Source organism: Prinia subflava, chromosome 2 (genome assembly GCF_021018805.1).
Source record: "Prinia subflava isolate CZ2003 ecotype Zambia chromosome 2, Cam_Psub_1.2, whole genome shotgun sequence".
Classification (NCBI taxonomy): Eukaryota; Metazoa; Chordata; class Aves; order Passeriformes; family Cisticolidae; genus Prinia; species Prinia subflava.
In genome coordinates this window covers 77,546,954-77,566,038 of record NC_086248.1, presented here as the reverse complement: position 1 = coordinate 77,566,038, position 19,085 = coordinate 77,546,954, and the positions used below count along the sequence as shown (strand labels likewise).

Genomic DNA, 19,085 nt, shown 5'->3' with positions numbered 1-19,085 from the left:
GTAGGAATTTAGCCCGTGTTGATTTATCGTTATTGATTTTGTAATCATTAGGTGCCCTTGAGCACTCACACTCAGCCCTGCCCTTTTGTTAAGGAATTAGCTTATCAAACCGCAGAGCTGAAGGTGGTAACACCACACCCTGCAACAGAATTAGTCAAGTTCCAAGGATAGAGACCTTTTGAAAATTTTACTGGGGAAATGAAATAAAGCTTTCTGAAGAGAAAGCACATGGTAAAGGACTCTAGTCTTTTAACCATACTGTTTCATACTGCTGCATGAAAAGTTTAAACTTGTTACAGGGCAGAGAACTGATCCCTCTCCCTGCTCCAACGTGTGATAAAAGTACTGGGAGGTGTGGGGAGTGGTGGGCTTCCTAACAGTGACCAAGAAGGAGCTGATATCCTGTCGGCCTTCTCTGAAATTGTTGTTATTCATTCCAAAATTTAAAGATCAGCCCTGAGACAAAAAAAATATTGGAACCACCCCATCTTACAAGTTCAGCTATCAAAAATAGTTGTGTAAATGATCTAATGTTAGGTAATGTTCAGCTTCACAGAAGGAAAGCGTTGCCTCCAAGAACACACTGGAAATCATGGATGATCTGCTTGACTCCTTGGGTGCTGAAAGATTGCTACATGAACTCCCTCCCTGGAGCCTGATTGTCCTGCAGTTTTTGGACTCAAGGGGTGCTGGGGGGAATGAACTTCATAAAAGGATATTAACTAGATTTTTGAATAGCAGCTGCCCGTTACAGGAGTTTCAGCATGCTTTTCCCTTCTTTCCTTTCTTCTCTATCTACTGGACTGGAGCAGGAGAGGAAAGGCCCCAGCGCGCTGGTTCCAGTCTATTGAGCTGTGGGGTGCTTGTCGGAGAGTGGACAAGGTGAGTGTCTCAAACCAACGCCTGTGCCTGTGTGGCTGAGGATGCGTCAGGCCTTGCTTCTGGTGAGACACTGCCCTACCCCCAGACCCCCAGCCTGGCTGAGCTGTCAATCAGTCAATCAATCACTAGAGGCTGTGCTAACCCAGCTCCTGAATCTTTCCAGCTGTAGACAGGAAGGAATTAAAATAAAGATTTAGGTTGAAGAAACACTGAAGGGTTTGGTTAAGTTGAAAAGGCTTATGGTCTGAAATCATGACCCTGAAAATGATATGCTGAGGAGATTGGAATGAATGAGTATATTTTATCTTTGACTCTCACCCCTGAGGCAATAATTTAATTAGTAGAATTGTACTGTATGTCATTTTCCATGATGTCCACTGACCTTTTCTCTATCTCTGAGTACAGGCTCTGGGAATCTCCCTGAAACCTGCTTGGTGGGAGGGATAAGGATGGAGATCTGGGGTGTGTGTATTTGTTTGGGTCGTAGGGATACCTGGAAATGTAGGATTGTGGAGTCCAAAAGGCAAGGTGGCCTACATTGAATTTGCCAAGCTTTTTTCAGAACTCAGCTTACAAGTCCAACAAGTATCACAAATAGTTGTGTAAATTATCTAATGTTAGAGAATACTTAACCCCAAAGTAGGAAAGTGATGCTTCCAGGAGCACAGGAATCATGGATGATCTGCTGGACTCTTTAGGTGCTGAAAGACTGGTGCATGGACTCACCCCCTGGAGCCTGATTATTCTGTGATTATTTGGGCTCATGGGAGGGTGGGGGGAATGAACTGCATAAAAACATGTTAATTAGATTTTATTGGCACAGCAGTTGCCCGTTGTATGAGTTCCAGTATGCTTTCCTCTTCTTTCCCTTCTACTCTGCCTGCTAGATGGGATCAGGAGAGGACAGGTACCTTGATTAGACCAAAAGATGAAAGGTCCTTGTGCGGTGGTCCTGATCGATGTCTTGAGATGCAGGATTGTTGTCAGAGACCAGATAAGCTTAGTGTCTTGAGCCATTTCTTGGGGTGCTTGGAATAGCTGCTTATGTGCTGCTAGGTGAGGCGGTGCCCTGCCCTGCCCCCAGACCCCCCAGCCCTGGCAGAGCTGTCAATCAATCAATCAATCAATCAATGGCATGGGGGGGTGGTGCTGACCCAGCCCCTGGCTGGCCAAGCAGGGAAGTCTTTCCTTAGGGGAGAGGCCCATGGGGGCTTAATAGATGGAGCACAAGGGCAGCACATGGTCTTGACCCTGCCAGGTTCCTGGAGTTCCTGTCTCACCACACTGGAATTCTAGGAGGTGGTAGCTACACGTGTTTTTCTAAATCTTTTCTGTCTTTCTGTCTTTCTGTCTTTCTGTCTTTCTCTGTCTCTCTCTCTTTCTTATCCTAATTCTCTTTTCGTGGAACTTTGTGGGTAACATAAGATCTCATGGGTTTACAGGTTTCTAGGTGAAATGGGCTAAGTAAATGCTAAGTGCTAAATTAATGCTAAGTAATCCTAAGTAGTTTTATGTCGGATATGGTGTCATATTTAATCCTTTTGCCAAAGTTGCTTTATTTTCTGTGTTTTTGCCAGTAAGTTTTTGTGTGATTTTTCACCTCTTGAGATTATCTGGTTGGGATTTCTCTTTGTGCCAACCAGAGTAAAGGAACCTTCAATTTAATTCCTGGATTTAAGTATTTTGGGGTGTAACAGAGGTGAAGTAGGAGCCTTACAGCTGCTGTCACATACAACCATGGTTGACTCACACAGGTACAACACGGATACTCTGACAGACAGTAGCAATTGGTCAGCTTGGCTATTGCTTTGCAATAGCTACTGCCACACAGCCAATAGTGGTATTTATTTAGGATTCCTATGAATTATTACATGAGTTTAAAAACTAGTTGTAAAACCATACTTGGAATGTTGTTTCTGACACAGGAACTACTTTCCAGAAAAATTAGCCTGCATCTGGATTCAGTGGGAAGCCACTTGATCCAAGAAACAAAAGCAGTAATTCAGACAAAACCAGGCTTTGATGGCTGGGCACAGTCCAGTTCCCAAGAGATGGCTCCATATTGGACAAATGTGTCCTTCTCTTGGCAGACCAGACGTCCTCCAACTTCAGCCTAGGGAGGAAAAGAGAGTATAAAGTAGCTCCTCTAGTAATGGGGACTCTAGGCGTGTAAACAGCAAAATACTGGCAGGAACAACATTGTGGCTCCAAAGGCTTTAATATGTGCCTGACACAAGGACTGTAGAGAGAGAAAGTTTTTATTAGACCTGCTGGAGTAAAAGAGTTAGGGGGGAGGAAACCCATTATCTCTAAGCATCCAGGCCATGCTCCTGGTTGAAGATCCACCAGTCATAGATGTGAACACATCCCCAAATCACTGAGGTCAATTACACACACAAAAATGGAACTTTCCTGATTGCCCACATCCTTGATCTACTTGACCTGGACAAAAATGATTGTTTTAATGCTGTTCCTTAAAAAGCAGGCATAGCAGGATATGAATACCTGTGTCTGATGATTTTTGACTGTCAGTGAACGCACTGCTCACAGTCTCTAAGTCCAGGCAGTGCATTACAGGCTTTGCTTCAGGTGAGTGGGATATTCACAACACTGGGCTAATATGAGTCAGATATTACCTTATACAATTTTCCTGCTATTCTGGTTGACTGTGTGAGTTAAGAAAAAAATTCTGTGCATACCTCAGTTCTTAGGCTTCATGCAGAAATGCTGAGCTTCTGAAACTATACCTGAGCCTTGAAAATCCAAATTATAGGCATTTACCTGCTCATAGTGAAAGTTAAATTATTCTTACCCCACAGTTATGTATGCTTCCGAAAGTAGATTCAGCACAAAATTATTGTTTTTTTAACACTTCCATTCATAAATTCAGGGTGATTCTATATCTATATCAAGGAAGTTCAGGCTAAACATTTTCTGTAACATATTGCAAATATCTGGAAAGACTTCAAGGTTTTTGCTAAACTGATATCAGTAACCACTTTCATGAGAGAAGCATATTTCAGCAGCCCATTAGACTGGAAGAGGAACTTTTGCTTCCAAGGACATTGCTACAGGTACTTTTTTTCTGCTGCATGTAAGCACACAACTCAGTTTAGGAGTGTGTCTGTTGTTCAGCCCTGCTACCTTCCTTTGCAAAATGACTAACTCATGCAAAGCTCCACTAGACTTTAAGAAATGTCATACCACTTTGACCAAGGCGGACCATTAATTAAGGAAGTAACAAAACAGGACAGAGCAAAATCTCATTTATCTAATTTTGCAAAACAAAGCTGCCTATGAGCGATACAAGCTAAGGTCACCATCCTGAAAGCATACAGCACAACACAAGCAAAATTCTTATAATAATAACAGCCACATATTTCAATAGCACACATGTAGAGAAATACTCAAAATGTCTGTTTTCCTCTTATTCACCTAAATGAAAAAGACATCCTTCAGAATGCACTGTAAAATAACATAGGCTACAGGACATATACTTAGTAAAGAGCACTTGCTGCAAAATGCAGCAGTACAGATCTGAAAGCTGCAAGAGAGATGTAACTGTTACACTGCAGGCCTAGTCAGTGTCCTGGTTTTGCCTTAGACAGACTTAATTTTCTTCTTAGTAGCTGTGTTTTAAGTTTAATATCAGAATAATGATTATAACACACTGATATTTTGGTTGTTGCTAAGTAGTGCTTACTCTAACTCAAGGACTTTTCAGTTTCCCCTTCTCTGCCAGTGAGGAGGTACACAAGAAGCTGGGCAGAACCATGGCCAGGGCAGCTGACCATAATCCTGGCCACAGGATTATTCCATCCCAAAGAGCAACATGTTTATTGCATACACTGGATGGAGCCACTAATTGCTGCTCGGGGACAGGCTGGGCATTGGTCAGCAATTGTACCGTGCATCACTTTTGTTTTTGTTCCTTGGGGTTTATCCCTCTCTCATGTTTTCATCATCATCATCATCATCATCATCATCATTATTATCATTATTATTATTATTATTATCGTACATAATTTTATTTCAATTATTTAACCATTCTGATCTCATGAATCCTACATTTTTTTAAATTCTCCTCCCCACCAAAGAAGGGATGGGGGAATGAGTGAGCAGCTGCATGGTACTTAGTTTCTGGCTGTGGTTAAACCATGGCACTCAAGAATAATTTTGATAGGTTGCTATTTCCTTTACGCACAGACTCTACAGGAGGTGATGCTTATAGCCAGCTGTTACCAGATGTGGTGGGTGCAGCAGGGCCAGTGTTTCGTTCCATCATTCCAGGGGAGGCATTTGGTGCAGGCTCTTGGGTATGATCATCACACCTCTTGAGATTGCAGTACTCCCATATCGTGTTGGGGTCAGTGGTGAAACACCACGGGCTGCTGTCACCATCTGGGTTTCTGCAATAGTTGTCCCTCAAATCCCTGCACAAATAAAGTCAACAGTCATGCTGCATAAGACTGAAAGTAAGCATAGGAATATCATGACAAAAAGATGTCCTATGTACATCTACTACATACAACTAAATAGATTTATTGTTGGTTTTACTTATGGGCAGATATCCTATTACCAGCAAACACATCCGTGATTGTGATGATAGTGAAGAGTTGTATTTCATGTGTACATTGGAGTCTTGAATATATTTATGCAAAAGGAAACAATTCAGCTACTGGCTTATACTCTGGCTGTAATATTTCAATGTACTGAGTACCTAAGCAATCATCCCATATGGCAATCCTTTTGATTTACAAATTAGTGTATGTATTCATACACGTTTGTCAGAATGTGTGATTTAGTAATAAATATGCAGGAAGATTCATATTATGAAACTTAGGAACTTAGGCTTTTCCAGAATTTTTTTAAGTGTGAAAAGGTTCCTTCTCATATTCAGAAGAATGGCAAACAAATGCTTATGCAATTGATCTCCTCTTACATCCCAAAACCCCATTTCTACTGACTTCAGTGAGACCACTCCTGTGTCTGTGCTTGCTGGGTCACGGGGGAATAGAATTCCTCTCTTCATTAATTTGCAGTGTTTCAGTATTTCCCCATCCTGAATCACAGCACAGTCTCAGAACAAAAAAAAAAACTGAAATGCTTTTTCTTTGAATATGATAGAACACATGAATTACACATTTTCCCAGCTTGGTTTTAATTTTTTTTAAATGTTTTTGAAAGATATCATCTCCTCTGAGGATGTTCTAGTTTTTTGATTTCAAAATATAACTGAAACTTTCAAATTATTTAGGGTGACAGCATAAAAAGGGCAAAAAATTAGAAAACTACCACCCTTCCTGCTTATAATCCACTAAGCATGATGGATTTCTTTACAATTACTCCTGTAATTGTAATCCTGTTGCTCTCCTGCCCTTACTGATTTTGATTAGCTTGTCACTGGTGTAGTCATTCCTGGTCCATTTTGTTAATCTCAAGAAGATAAATCAAGGGGAAATTTCAATGTGTGCAATTCTGGGTGCCCAATTCCAACTGCAAAGAACACTTTGTTGCTATTTCTAAGCATGACGTATCTGACTGTGTGTTTTATATCATAAATGCTGTGTCCTCCCCCGATTAAATCATTGGAAAGACCACAGCAAGAAGTATCAAATTCATAAACAAAACACATGTTTCATTAGATGCCTTGTCTCTGGATACAAGTCTGCTGGTGCTGGTTGCAGATCAGATTTAAGAGTAAGGGGCACAGCTGTATTTTACTCAGAATTCAGATAACAAGAAAACACAATTCTTACAAATGAGACTAACAGAAAACATTCTTAGAAAAGTTCTCTTTTATCATTGTATTCCCTGGCAGTTTTTAAAAGCACAGCTGTGCAAAGATAACACTACCAGCAATAGTTGTTGCCAGGGCAAATGAGAAAAGTGAGATAAACGTACGCATCTGGGAATCTGTCCGGGGTTTTTATATGCGTGTGTGGGAACATGGAGCTCCAGGCCTGGCACTTCTTTCCCGATGCAGTGACAGAAGCTGTGCCACGATAACTCTGGCCTTTGCCTCGGTAGCACTCCTCTGTTAGGGGAGCTTGTATGGGCACATCTGCGGCGAACAACAGAAAATGGTCTTTGGCATCGTAATTTTAGTGTTCTCACCGAGCACGCACAAGAAAGGCTCAAACACACAGGACGACAAAAATGAATGACTCGTTTATGCAGACAGTGTCCAGTGAAGTCATCACACCTGCAGCAGAAGGGCATGTCCAAAGACACTGAAAAAACTATCAGAATTTTAACATCTCATGTTAGATGTTCTTCAGTGAAGTGTTCACCAGTTAGTTTCATTTTGTAATAAGTGAATCTGTCAGAGTTAAAGATAAGAAAGTTCTATTGCAAAAATCTCACAGATTAGATACTGGTGTTTTGCCCATATTTCTCAAACAGACATTATGTTAAACTTCAGTCTATTATCCTTTTGATTGTGCTAATACTTTCTTGTTAATTTTGTGCTTAGATGAATGAATGTTTCAATGTAGTTTTTAATTACATTGAAAGCTCTTGTCCTCTCATTTGTGGCTAACTTCCAAAAACAGGAGTTAATTTTATTTAGCAATTTTTCATCACTTTAAACCTTCTCATTTTTCAATGAACTTGCTATAATTGGCCTACCTTTGAGAAGAAAAGAATATAAAAACATAAATATCTTTCATCCTGTAATTCTTCTGTTGAGTCAGCTCGTGATTTGCATCCTTCACTGTATTTCCCTAACCATTGAAAGTTTAATATTTGAAAGATTTTGCAATGTGCCAGGCAGACAAACATTAAGAGTGACAAAGTGACTGAAAAAGATATAATACATTTCCAGTATGAAACAATAAATCTTTCAGTGTTTTAAGTCCTTATCTCAAGTACAGTCCACTATTCATACCAGCAATTCCTTGTTCTGTCCTGCCACAGGGAGGAATTGTGCAATATTCCCATCTGATGCTGCTGTTGGTGGTGTAGCACCAAGGCTTCTTCTCTCCATCAGGGTTTCTACAGTAGTTTCCCTGTAAGCCCCTTAAAACAGGAAACAGGAACACTGACTTTAAACCACTCATAAAAATCCAGAAGAGTTGTGTGCATGACTATTAACAACTACTGCACACAGAATTTAACTCAGAGGTGTATTTATTAATTTTGGAGATCGATTAACCCATGCATCCCTCCTTTGGGACTAATCAATGATCTTCGACTTCACAGTCTGAATGCTGAAGATATAGGAAGAACTTTTCCAATGCTTACACTTTCTGCTCTTGTTGTTGAGGTCAAGATGCATCAGTAAGAGCTGATTTCAAAACAGAAGGCACTGATGTCCCTGAGATTACAGTAAGGACCAGGCAAGGCTGGATGTGACAGACTGGCAGTGTGTACATAGGAGCACTGGCGCACGCTGCTCTCTGCCCTGTGAGACTGGACAGGGTTTCACCTCCCTAGGAAAACCTGCAGGATCAAACTACAGAGCTATTCCTGCACATCAGTAATGCTCTGCAAACCCAGTTCCCCTGACCTTGGAGCACAAGGACGTATTGGAGTATGTTGTCCTTGGAGCATCACTTTTGAGAAGAGTAATGCATTGAAAATGTGCCAAAACACAGCCAAGGGATTTTTAACATAAAAATAATGAACTACTTATAGCTCTGCAGTGGGATGTGGAGGAGTCAAGTGAGAAAAATACATGAGAATAAACAGGGAGGCAGAAAAAAATGAAGAGCAATACCTGAACAGAAGTAATGAGCACTGACAAATAGCCAGATTTACAACTTAACAACATAAATGAGGAAAACCTGTCCTCCTCTTGCCTCTGCGTCTGGATTGATAGGGAATAGCTGTTCTTTGGTATGTGTTAGAGTGATGAGGCTCAGCGTACTTGCAGGGATATCTGTCAGGAACCCAGCCGTGTTTGTGAGGAAGCTGTGAGTTCCAGGGCTGGCAGGCATTTCCCGATTCCGTGACGGCTATCCTTCCTCGATAGTCTTCGCCTTTCCCTGAAAGACACTGGGAGCCTACGCCAGAGACTGGTGGGGGTGTAGCTGTAACAGGAAAAGAAAAAAAAGAAAAGGAGAGGGAAGAGGTGAGCAGGGGAGGGCAGAGGAGGAGAGAAAAATTGTAGTAAGTAGTGCTTTCAAAAATATATAAACACCTTTGTTTCTATAACAGTGAAGTTGCATTTTTTTTTCTTTGAGCAGAGGTTACACTGGTTAAAAGCCATGTCAAAATCAAAGAGGACATTTTTATAGGCCTCCAGACTGCCAGATGGATGTCCCATGTCTGCCCTTTTACAGCAGCCAGTAAAAAACTTGGCTGGCTTAAGCCGAACTCTGTGCCTACTATCCCCTGAGAGCAGAACAGGAAAGGCAGTCAGTAGTCTTGTACAGTCTTGTAGACCCAAGTGAGATGGAATTCAGTAATACAATACACACAGGTAGCGTGGAAGGGCAGAAAGGACAAAGAAGAAATTATGAGAGAAAGCAGAGCAGCCTTCGCAGCTGAGCCTCTGGAGTCAGTGAACTGGGGAAGAGGGACAGAAGGAATAGTGAAAGGAGAAAGTGAAATGCTCTGCCATGTGGGGAACAGCAAAGAAAATAAGAGTAATGATCAGAGGCATAGAACCTGCAGACAGCAAATGGAAAATGAATTTACAGCACATACCTATAATATACAGAATTTCCCAAGGACATGAGTATGACCCTAAAAGGTTGGTACATTCCTTAAACTTTAATTTTTAAGCACAGGATGGAAATGCTATGGTAACTGTCACAATTTATCATACAAAAGTCTACACATAGTTATTCTGCCATCTGTAATTAAGCATGCTGGAGAGAACTACATCTAGCAAACACACACCACTGCTTAGAGCACTGGCAAGTGCAGATACATAAGAAAGTGATCTCCAGAGAGAAAAAACACATTTGTAATTTTTTTTTTCTCAAAGTGCAATCCACTTCTACAATTGGGAATTTTACCCCTTAATTCAGTGCCTTGGAAATATCCAGATTTAGTGTGCTCAGCTTACTGGGTTAGGCTAGCTGGCTGAAAAGTCAGGTTTTTCTCCTAAGGCCTGAACTTGTTTCTCAGGATTCATCCCTTGCTAAGAAAAAGGCAGTGCTGGCTGTGCAGATCAGAGCCAGGTAAAATATCACCGTATGGCCATGGTAATTTAGATGTTTTCCTTGAGTTAGCAGATAAGCAGTAAACTACCACCTGATTTAACCTTAATAACTTGCCTCCCAAGTAAGTTGAAAAGTAAAGTGGTTAAAGGCAACTTATGGTTTACCATAATATCTTTGGCCGTATTGCACTTGGTGACACCTTCATCCTCACTGGCCATACGTGATTTTGCATAATAGAAATTTAATGAGTGATTCTGGTAATTCATGTGCACTTTCCCTGCTTCACAGAGATACCTCTAGGTTACTCAAAACTCTGGTTTCTTGTCTTTGCCCTCCTTGCATGAATTTAATGAGCTACCCCCTGGAGTGATCTTAGGAAATCAGACTCACTGCAATGAGGAATGTTGCAATATTCCCAGCGTTTATTTGGGTTGGTAGTGAAGCACCAGGGCCGAAGTTCACCGTCAGGGTTGCGGCAATAATTCATCTTCAGATCCTTCTCTGGATAGCTGTACATGGAAAATGAAAGAGAAGGGCCATGTGTGTGTAGCAAGGAGGCTTTCTGCAGGCAGGGTCTCCCACGCTCTGTGGGACTGAATTCTGTTCTGAGTGTCACTCACTGTGTCAGGGTAAATCCATGCATATGAGGCTCTTGGACATCCCAGCGCTGGCACTCAAGTCCCGACTCTGTTCTTGAAACTTCTCCGTGGTAATCCTCACCATTACACCACATGCACTCCCCTGGGGGTCCTGGCAGAAGGAAAACAAAGCAAGGAACACACCAGCCTGTTCATGGAAGATTATACTGCCAGGACAAGCGGGGTTTGCTCCAGCTAACAGTGAAAGGAATTCAGAAACCCACGCATTACAGCCTGGCCAAATTAATAATGCTTCGGGAATATGTTTCATTTGCAGGGAGGAATTTGTCAGGTATCTGTGTGCACTGTTAGCAATGCAAGTTCAGCGTGTTACACAGCACTTGGATCAGTCTACTCTTGTTACAATTAAGTAAATTACTGCTGTAAAAGCAATATAGTCCTTATCCAGATCATTGCAGTTCTCTGCCAGTAGAGTCAAAAGTAACAAGACAGATGAAGATAAAACTAATAATATCAGCAAATGATTAAAAAATTAAGATCTTCCATATTTACAAAATAACTTCTATAACTCAAACCAATTAGGAAAACAAACTCTTTGTTGAGAACTTCTTAAGTTCATCTTGATTTAAATTCTAATTTGAAAAAAATCTGCAAAAATAAAGGGCAAAAAAGCATCAGGAATAATATTACCTACTTGAACATCCCTTCTCTGAAAAGTAAATATACCTTCTCCAGTGTGCGTGACCTGGTCCTCACACTCTGGGATGGCACAGTAATCAAATCTCACGGCAGGATCTGTTGTGTAACACCAGGGTCCCCTTTCATCTGTATCAGGGTTTCTGCAGTAATTTTCTTCCAACCCTGCACTGGGGTATTTTTCGGGTGTATAACTGTAATAGTATTAAAATTCTATTTTAATGCCAGTACTTTAGTGGCACAGAAGGGAAATGTCCAACTTGCTCAGCTAGCTGTGAATTTTATTCATTCACACTGAAAGTGAGAGAAACAGATTTCCCATTGTAAGCCATAAACAAAAACTGAAAAATCATTCCTAACTACAATTATTAGTAGCTTTCTCCCTAGCCCCAGTTGCCAGTAAGAAGTGAGCTTACAGCCTGTAAGGACGATGGCAGTCTCAAAGGACAATTGTTGTCTGTAATACATGCACCCCCTTGATCTAACCAGCTCACTACAACCTGTGGCTCTGTCGTGTTTCTCTTAAAGGAGCTCCTTTAAAAGTTGTGTATTTGTGGAGACTATTCACCAAACACAACTAGGTCTCACAGAGATCTGAAGCAAGTGATGATAGGCTTATTCCTACAGTAATCTTCCCAGAGAAGACTAAATTACTTTTAAATTATCTGAACTAGTGTATTCAGGTGTATTTAATTAGAATAACAAAATAATTTTTAAAATAAAACTTTAACATAGATCAGAGGAAACAGGACCTCTGCTTCCCCACTTGCTTCAGTTGAGCCCAATGGCAGCCAGCCCTGAGAAGACTCTACCTAGCTAGATCCATTTGGCCCTTGGATATTTTCTCTATCTCTCTCTCTCTCTTTTTTTTTTTTTTTTTTTTTTTTTTTTTTTTTTTTTTTTTTTATTTGGTTTGGTTTGGTTTGGGTTTTGTTTTTGTGTTTGTTTTTTTGGACTATCTGTATGGCAGGTAGGGGGGCCTAGAGTTGGACAGATATCACTTTATACAGAGGAGAGCAATTATGACCCCACTGTTACCAATAGCAAAAATCCTCATGTTGACAGAAGCATTTAATCTGCTTAAGACACCTCACATTTAGACACAACTTCTCTAGCTGACAGTGCGTCCTTTCCTTACCCAGATCACTGCAGTTCTCTGCTAGTAGAGTCAAAAGTAACAAAACAGATGAAGATAGTGTTTTTAAAAGTCACCTGACAACAGGATTTGATAATTTGCACTATAAATCTGTATAAATATATATATGAAGATGAGGAAACTTGGAAAAGATTCAGAACAACAAAAAGAAATGCAAATAGGGACATACTTTGGTTTGTGGGGTATTTTTTCTGCCCACTTCTGGCATGGAATACCCCTCTGAGTCTTGGCTTCTGTTCCTCTGTAGTCTGTCCCAATGCCTCTTTTACACTGCATAAGGTAAACTGAAATGAAATCAAATTTGTTAATTCAGTGGTGTTACAACATTCATTTCCTGGTACTGAAAATCTGCAGATATAACGGAAGCTAATCAGGATGAACCATGTTTTACTCATGCTTTGAACCTCTTGTGCCTGCAAACATTCTATAATGTGTTTTAAAAGAAATTAGTTGCAACTAGTGGGCATCCAAAGACAAAAAATTTCTGAAGCATTGTTATAAAGCTATAAAGTCAAGAGAACAGCTATATCAAGATTTTGATATGCAAAAAAATGCATGCTTGTCCTATCCAAACACCGGGATCAATAGGAATGTCTTTCACCAGCAGCTGGAGATTCTTGGAAAGGCACTGTTCATAATCACATTTGCAGTGTGGTTGTCATCCAGCTAGCCCTTTAAGCCAGAAAATACCTAGTTATCAAAACACACTTGTCACATAAGTGGCCTCCAAACCTTTGATTCATCTTAGCCTCAGACTCCCCCAGGTATTTTTCTAGTGGGATTCCAAGACAGAGAATGCAAATCATGTTGATGGTGCTTTTATTGGCAACAGACACTGCAAAATCTCCAGTTATTGAGAGCAGTGATCTTGATTGCCCCTTCCTTTTCCCCTTTCTTGTTTGCACAAGAAGAATCTCCCCAGACCTCAAAATATAAAATGGAAATGTTAGAGCAAGGACCAAAGACCAGTCTGCTAGGAAAAAATGGATTCCTCCTAAATTATTGTAGCCTGTCTAAATAATAAAGCTGGACACGTGTGACACCCAGGGAGAGGAGGTGAAGACTGTATAACTGTGTCTGGGAGGCAGAAAACAAGTAACTTCCTAGTTCAAATGGCACATGGAGACCACCATGGATCTAGGCCTTGATATGTGATCCTTCTTGAACCGAATTTTTAGTAATGTGTCTTCTTCCTGTTTGGCCCCCAAATTCTCTGTTGGTTTTCTGCCTTATACAGGAATTTGCTCCAGCACTGCAGCAGAGAACAAAGGGGTGCCATTAGAATAGGCTTGATGAGTAAATACGTCACATCTTACTGTACACATACTTCTCTTCTCATAAAGAACTGTGTCCGTGCTGGTGAATGTCACTGTCATTTTGGCATTTTCAGCCAGTGTTAAACACTGTAGCTTTTTCCTGGTGAATAGGAAAGCCCTGTTGAAGTTGAGAAGGAAGAAATATTGACATAGGAAGCAACACTTTAAATTCAATTCAAATGATTCAACTCATAATTATTTTTCTACAAATTATTAATTTGCTAGCACTGTCTTATATTAATTCTTATCTTTCAGATGCTGCACTCAGTATTTTAGACACTGAATTAGAGGTAAGCATTATCTGCTACTCTCAAGGGGCTCACTTATTCAGGATATATGATTACCTGAATAAATTATCGTGTGGGGAACTAGAAACTGCATTGACAAGGCATTATCAACAGCATCCTAGCTGCTCGGTTGGTGTCTGTCCCTACAATGAATTAGAAACCTTGCATTCTTGTGAAACAAAGCAACCTCCAGCTAAAGAGGGTCAAGCAGTTCTCCATGTAGCATTGGATAAGAATGGGAACTTGAACCTTTACTCTAAAATGAGTAGTATGTTGTAAATCCACTCTTTACTTGATCTTGTGGTAATTTATGGGTGGGGATATCACAAGCTAAAGGCACAGGCATGGGAGACACTGCTGTAGGCAGAGCTGCAGCAGAATGGGGATGTTGGTTCTGAGTAAAGGTAGGAACATATCATTGATATGCAGGCACCCACAATAGCACAGTTTTAAGATTCAACAGAAATTACCTGCAGGTAAAATTTCTTTCAGCTTCACATTTCTCTGCACATTCTTTTTCATTATTTGTCTTGTAAAACTGTTTGTTTCGAACGAGTATCCAAACACCATCTGTTCTTAAATAGTCATCCAGTATATCTCCTTTCACTAGAAGGGAAAGAAAAGAATCAGGCATTACAAAGGAGAATCCTGCAATTAAGATCATCTCTGGATCTCAGTCCCATTTTCCATGTAGCTCAGACAGGTGAAGACACAATTTATTTTGCATAATTCTGGGTAAAAGATGATAAATTCTGAGGTAATTTCTGTCTCCTGACAGAATCACAGCTGAATGACTGCGACAAGTCATGGGAAAAAAGAGGCAGAAGAAAGACATAGAGGCAGTTATGATTAGAGTTATGCATGGGTTTGAAGCTAAAAGCAAAAAATGTGAAACAAGAGTGAGGGGGAACAGAGAGAGAGAATAAGTGGTGTCAGGTCAACCAGAGAAAGAGGAAGGGAAGCAGTACCCATATCAAGGTTTTGGAGAGGCATGAGTTAGGTGGATGGGAGATTATGATCTGTCATGTGGATTGTGTCATCCCTGCAGCTTCATTGGTCACTACCTTGTTTGTCCCAAGATGTCCTGCCCTAGAGCAAGAAACCTCAGTCACAAAGTTAGTATACAGCTTTTTACAATCTCATTGTTTTATTGTAATGGAGCAGACTTAGTAATGAAATTGTCAGACTACATCTCTGTTGCAACAAATTAACCCAAGATCTTAAATAAGTAAATCAGTTATCATTGTTAGATCTGAAAGCTACATATGCATAAGATTTATAGTATGTACCTGCTAATACATCTAACACCTCTAAGATACCGTTGCTCACAACAGAGTTTACCATCAAATTGATTGTTTCTATGACTATACAGTTTCTATGTTTCTGTTCTTAATTGCTACAAGAGTTTATTTCCATCTCCAGCATCAGGCTGCAATGTCGCACAAGTGATAGGGTTTAATTATTTCATTTTTTCAATCTAGATTATTATTGATATATGCAGGAAGTTAATAATTTTGCACAGTGTGCTCACAGGTAATGTTGTGAATCTTTCATTTATGCACTCATATTAGGGCTGAATTCACTGCAGCATCACTCCAGTGTTACCAATTCCCATGACATATGGGCTGTTCATCACCTACCTCCATATGACACAGATGCACTCTAAATAGATATTTGGGCCACTAATGAAAGTAAGATTACTACCTCCATATGACACAGATTCACACAAAATAAAAAATATTTGATCCATTAATGAAAGTAAGATTATTAATTGCTTGAGGGCATTTTCTGTGTCTCTTTGCAGAGTTGGCTCAATGCTATAAACCCTGCATGTTTTAAGAAATCCCTGACACTGAGCCTTCCTATATCTAGTCCTACTGTTACAGCAGGACTCTGCAGAGCCTAGCCTACTAATTTCTCCTGATGGATTCAATAAACAAGTGCTTCCTTTCCTGAATTTTTCCCTGAGTTAACTGGGACTGGAAAAAGAAAATACTCCTTTCCAAACTTTATTTACTCATCTTAAAACTCTGTGTTTCTTCAAAGAACTTTACTGTGGATACTATTGCTTTTCAGTGACTATAAGAAAAAGTATTACAGTTGGATTAAGAATGAATATATAGCAACATAGATTGGCAGAAACTTAAATAGGAAAGTAAAGGTGATGCTGGTTGCCTGGAAAACACTACAAAGTGTAAAATTAAGAAAAGAATAAAAGAGATTTTAAATGCATCAGGGAATAAATTAGTCTCACTAATAACTAATCTTATCTTATCTAAATCTTACTAATAACAGATTATTCAAATATTTGTGAATAAACAAATTTCTTCATTTCCATATACATATTTCCAGATTTGACCAGTACTAACCCAGAAGACATAAAAAATTGGCTTTAAGGCAGTTGTGGACCATCACTTTTGAGCAAGTCAGCTAGAGCTGATAACAATGAACAAATAAAATCCCTCACTTTCTCAGTTGTCTTTTATGACCTGATACAATCATACAATGATCTGTGCCTGGTATTCTGACCTTATGTGTCTGAACTATTAAAAACTTATAAAAAACTTTACTGATATATACTTATCAGTACTTTAAAAAAGTAATTTAAGTGCCGTGCAATTGTATGTAATTTCAAAGAAAGTATGATGTCTGATTGAAATCTGATTGGAATATATACTACACATGGAACATTTATTTACAGAATTTGTATATAAGCTTGAAATCCATGTATTATCATCAAGGTAACACCTATCTTCTTTTGGAGTTGTAAGAAAGAATTCTGGACATATTCCTGGAAGAGGTGATCTAGGTTACTGGGGAGTAAATTTCTACCTACTGCCCTCTGGAAGACAAGGGAGAACATTTTATTATAAATGTTTGACAACAGGAAATGGGAAATTGCTGGAATATAAAGGAGCCTGTTAATTTTTCATTTTGTTTTAAATATTTCATGTCAAAGCTTTAAAACTCCTATCATAAAAGATGAAAATCAGTATCACTGTGCTCAACAATGCTTGGCAGTAAACACAGTTTTACCTTTAGCATTTGATCCAAAGCCTGCTGGAATTAGAGATAACTTCTCACTGACAGCTATGGGTTTTGTACAGGCTGCTTCCCAAGGGTGCCCCCATCTCTGGACATGGGAAATGCTTGCCTGGGGCCATTAGTTGCCCATGCAGACACCAAGGCTGCTGCTCTTCAGGTATTGAACACAACCCTGGGGCAAGCACAGCTCTGGCTTTATTCAACAGCAGCTCTTTCTGACCAGCAAGGCCCAAATCCGTCATTGTCCAGGAAATGAGTGACACACTGACTTCGCGACCCACCTTCACCACATGGAGCTTGCTGGTGTTTGGCCCCAGTCTCACCTAGGCAAGCAGAAGGGAAAGGACTCTTACCTGAGCTGAGCAAGAAAAGAAAGAGAAAGGCAGCTTTGCTAATCCCCATTTTGGCCCAGCTGGTGGCTGCTGGAAGTTGTGCATGCACAAAGTTTTATTGACTCTCACTGGAGTGAGGCAGCATCAAACAAACAAGGCGGGAGGATGAAGTTAATCATTCTCCCATCCTGTGTCCCCTTGCCATGGTCTGGCTATCAAAACAACCTTGAATTGGATGGATTACCAAATCAGCTCCAATAATTTCTACTGGATACTGGGAAATGTGAAGGCACTTTCTTCTTTTGTGGGACATGCTTGGTTTTTTTTCTGGCATTGCTTGGAATCACTTTGTTAAGGTAAAGATGAGGATCCTAGTGGTGGAAAGTATGGGAACAAGACACAATCCATACACCAAATGTAGTTCTGGATATTCAGCTTTAGATCCCAATAGTATTTCCAGTCAGAGACTTGGACTGCTTTAGATTGGAACTGCTGCTGATTTATTCTCTGTTTGAGTCAGTCCCCCAAATAGACCCTGATAATACTAACTCTGTATCAGAGTTGTTTTCAACAGCCTTCAAATCTCTTTCTGGAGGAAAGAAAATTACCTCCCTCAGCTTTTTTCTGTTCCTGGTTTAGGTTTTGCTGTTCATGACTTGGGAGGCATCATTCTCTTTGGTTCAGTGTATGATGTGCCTCTGACACCCAGGCAAAGCTGCTGATATCTCAAATCTTCCCAGACCTCAGGGTGTATGCAGGGTGCCCCGTGCCTTTCAGCAACATCTGTCACATCTGTCAACCCTATGGGGCTCAGCTAAGGCAAGCCAGGCATTCCCAGCCTCTGTGCCTTCAGGAGTTTCAACTGGTTTGCCTGGCCAGTCAGGGTAGCCTTTAGCTGGGATTGGGAGGGCAGATGAGAACGACAGATGGGAGAAAGGTGGGAGTCCCTCATGTTCCCCTCTGTGCTGGGAGTCACTTGGGGTAAAGGCAGTGGTCCAAAGGTGCATGCCTCCAGGGCAATGAACAAATAAAACCAAATGCACCCTGGGCTGAGGAGGCTGTGGGGAACTGGTCTTTTTGTGGGCTTTTGGCCTCAGCTTTGTTACACTGCAGAGGGCTCTTAGTGGATAGCCAATGTGGAACCTGTAGTGAGAATAGGCAGGAGTGACACTAGTAGGAAAACAAGTCTTTGGTCATGTTTTGTGGTGAGCTGTGTTTACATGCCAACACAGCCACAGCTCATCTGCATCCCAACCTACACAGTCGGTGTTTGAGCATATCATGCCCATGTTCTAATAGCAACAAATAAAATCACATCTTTGCTGATGAAAACTATGCTATAATCCCACTTCAGACTGTGTGAGATTTTTCTGGAGAATTGTGCTGTACTGACAACGTCCAGAAGGGTGCAGCAGACGATAGTTTTTGGGAAAAGTGAGCGACCTTAAATCCCCAGCATGAAAAAAGTGTCAGTCCACACTCAGGACACGTTGTCAGGCTATGTTTGTCCACAAGCTAGCTCAAGCTTATAAGGAATTTTGTTGTGTGCAAATATGCTTTGCTCTTCTTTCTCAGTTTCCCCTTTTCTCTCCTACCCTAATACAACAGGTTTCAAGTTGATTGGTTTGAACTTATATAAGTAGGTTCAAGTGCTTTATT

General features: G+C 40.5%; 1 protein-coding gene across 1 annotated transcript; it reads right to left on the bottom strand.

Annotated features, from left to right (window-relative positions):
• Positions 1-2,884: 2,884 nt before the first annotated feature.
• LOC134547624 (plasminogen-like) lies at positions 2,885-17,496 on the bottom strand. Its single transcript, XM_063391770.1, has 13 exons — positions 17,448-17,496; positions 14,520-14,655; positions 13,774-13,880; positions 12,616-12,730; positions 11,321-11,484; positions 10,616-10,745; positions 10,386-10,504; positions 8,753-8,915; positions 7,772-7,902; positions 6,787-6,946; positions 5,125-5,315; positions 3,320-3,324; positions 2,885-2,995 (listed from the first exon to the last, which is right to left on the bottom strand). Exons 1-13 carry the CDS (start codon positions 17,494-17,496, stop codon positions 2,885-2,887), a joined length of 1,581 nt encoding a protein of 526 aa, XP_063247840.1.
• Between the last annotated feature and the right edge of the window lie 1,589 nt (positions 17,497-19,085).

What these genes read in the sequence shown, in the direction of transcription:
- LOC134547624 (XM_063391770.1), bottom strand. Translation starts at nt 17,496, where the DNA reads ATGGGGATTAGCAAAGCTGCCTTTCTCTTTCTTTTCTTGCTCAGCTCA. An exon ending in CATGGATTTACCCTGACACA is followed by an intron (nt 10,505 to 10,615) that starts GTGAGTGACACT and finishes TTCCATGTACAG; the next exon opens with CTATCCAGAGAAGGATCTGA. An exon ending in CCTGACAGATATCCCTGCAA is followed by an intron (nt 7,903 to 8,752) that starts GTACGCTGAGCC and finishes TCCTGTTTTAAG; the next exon opens with GGGCTTACAGGGAAACTACT.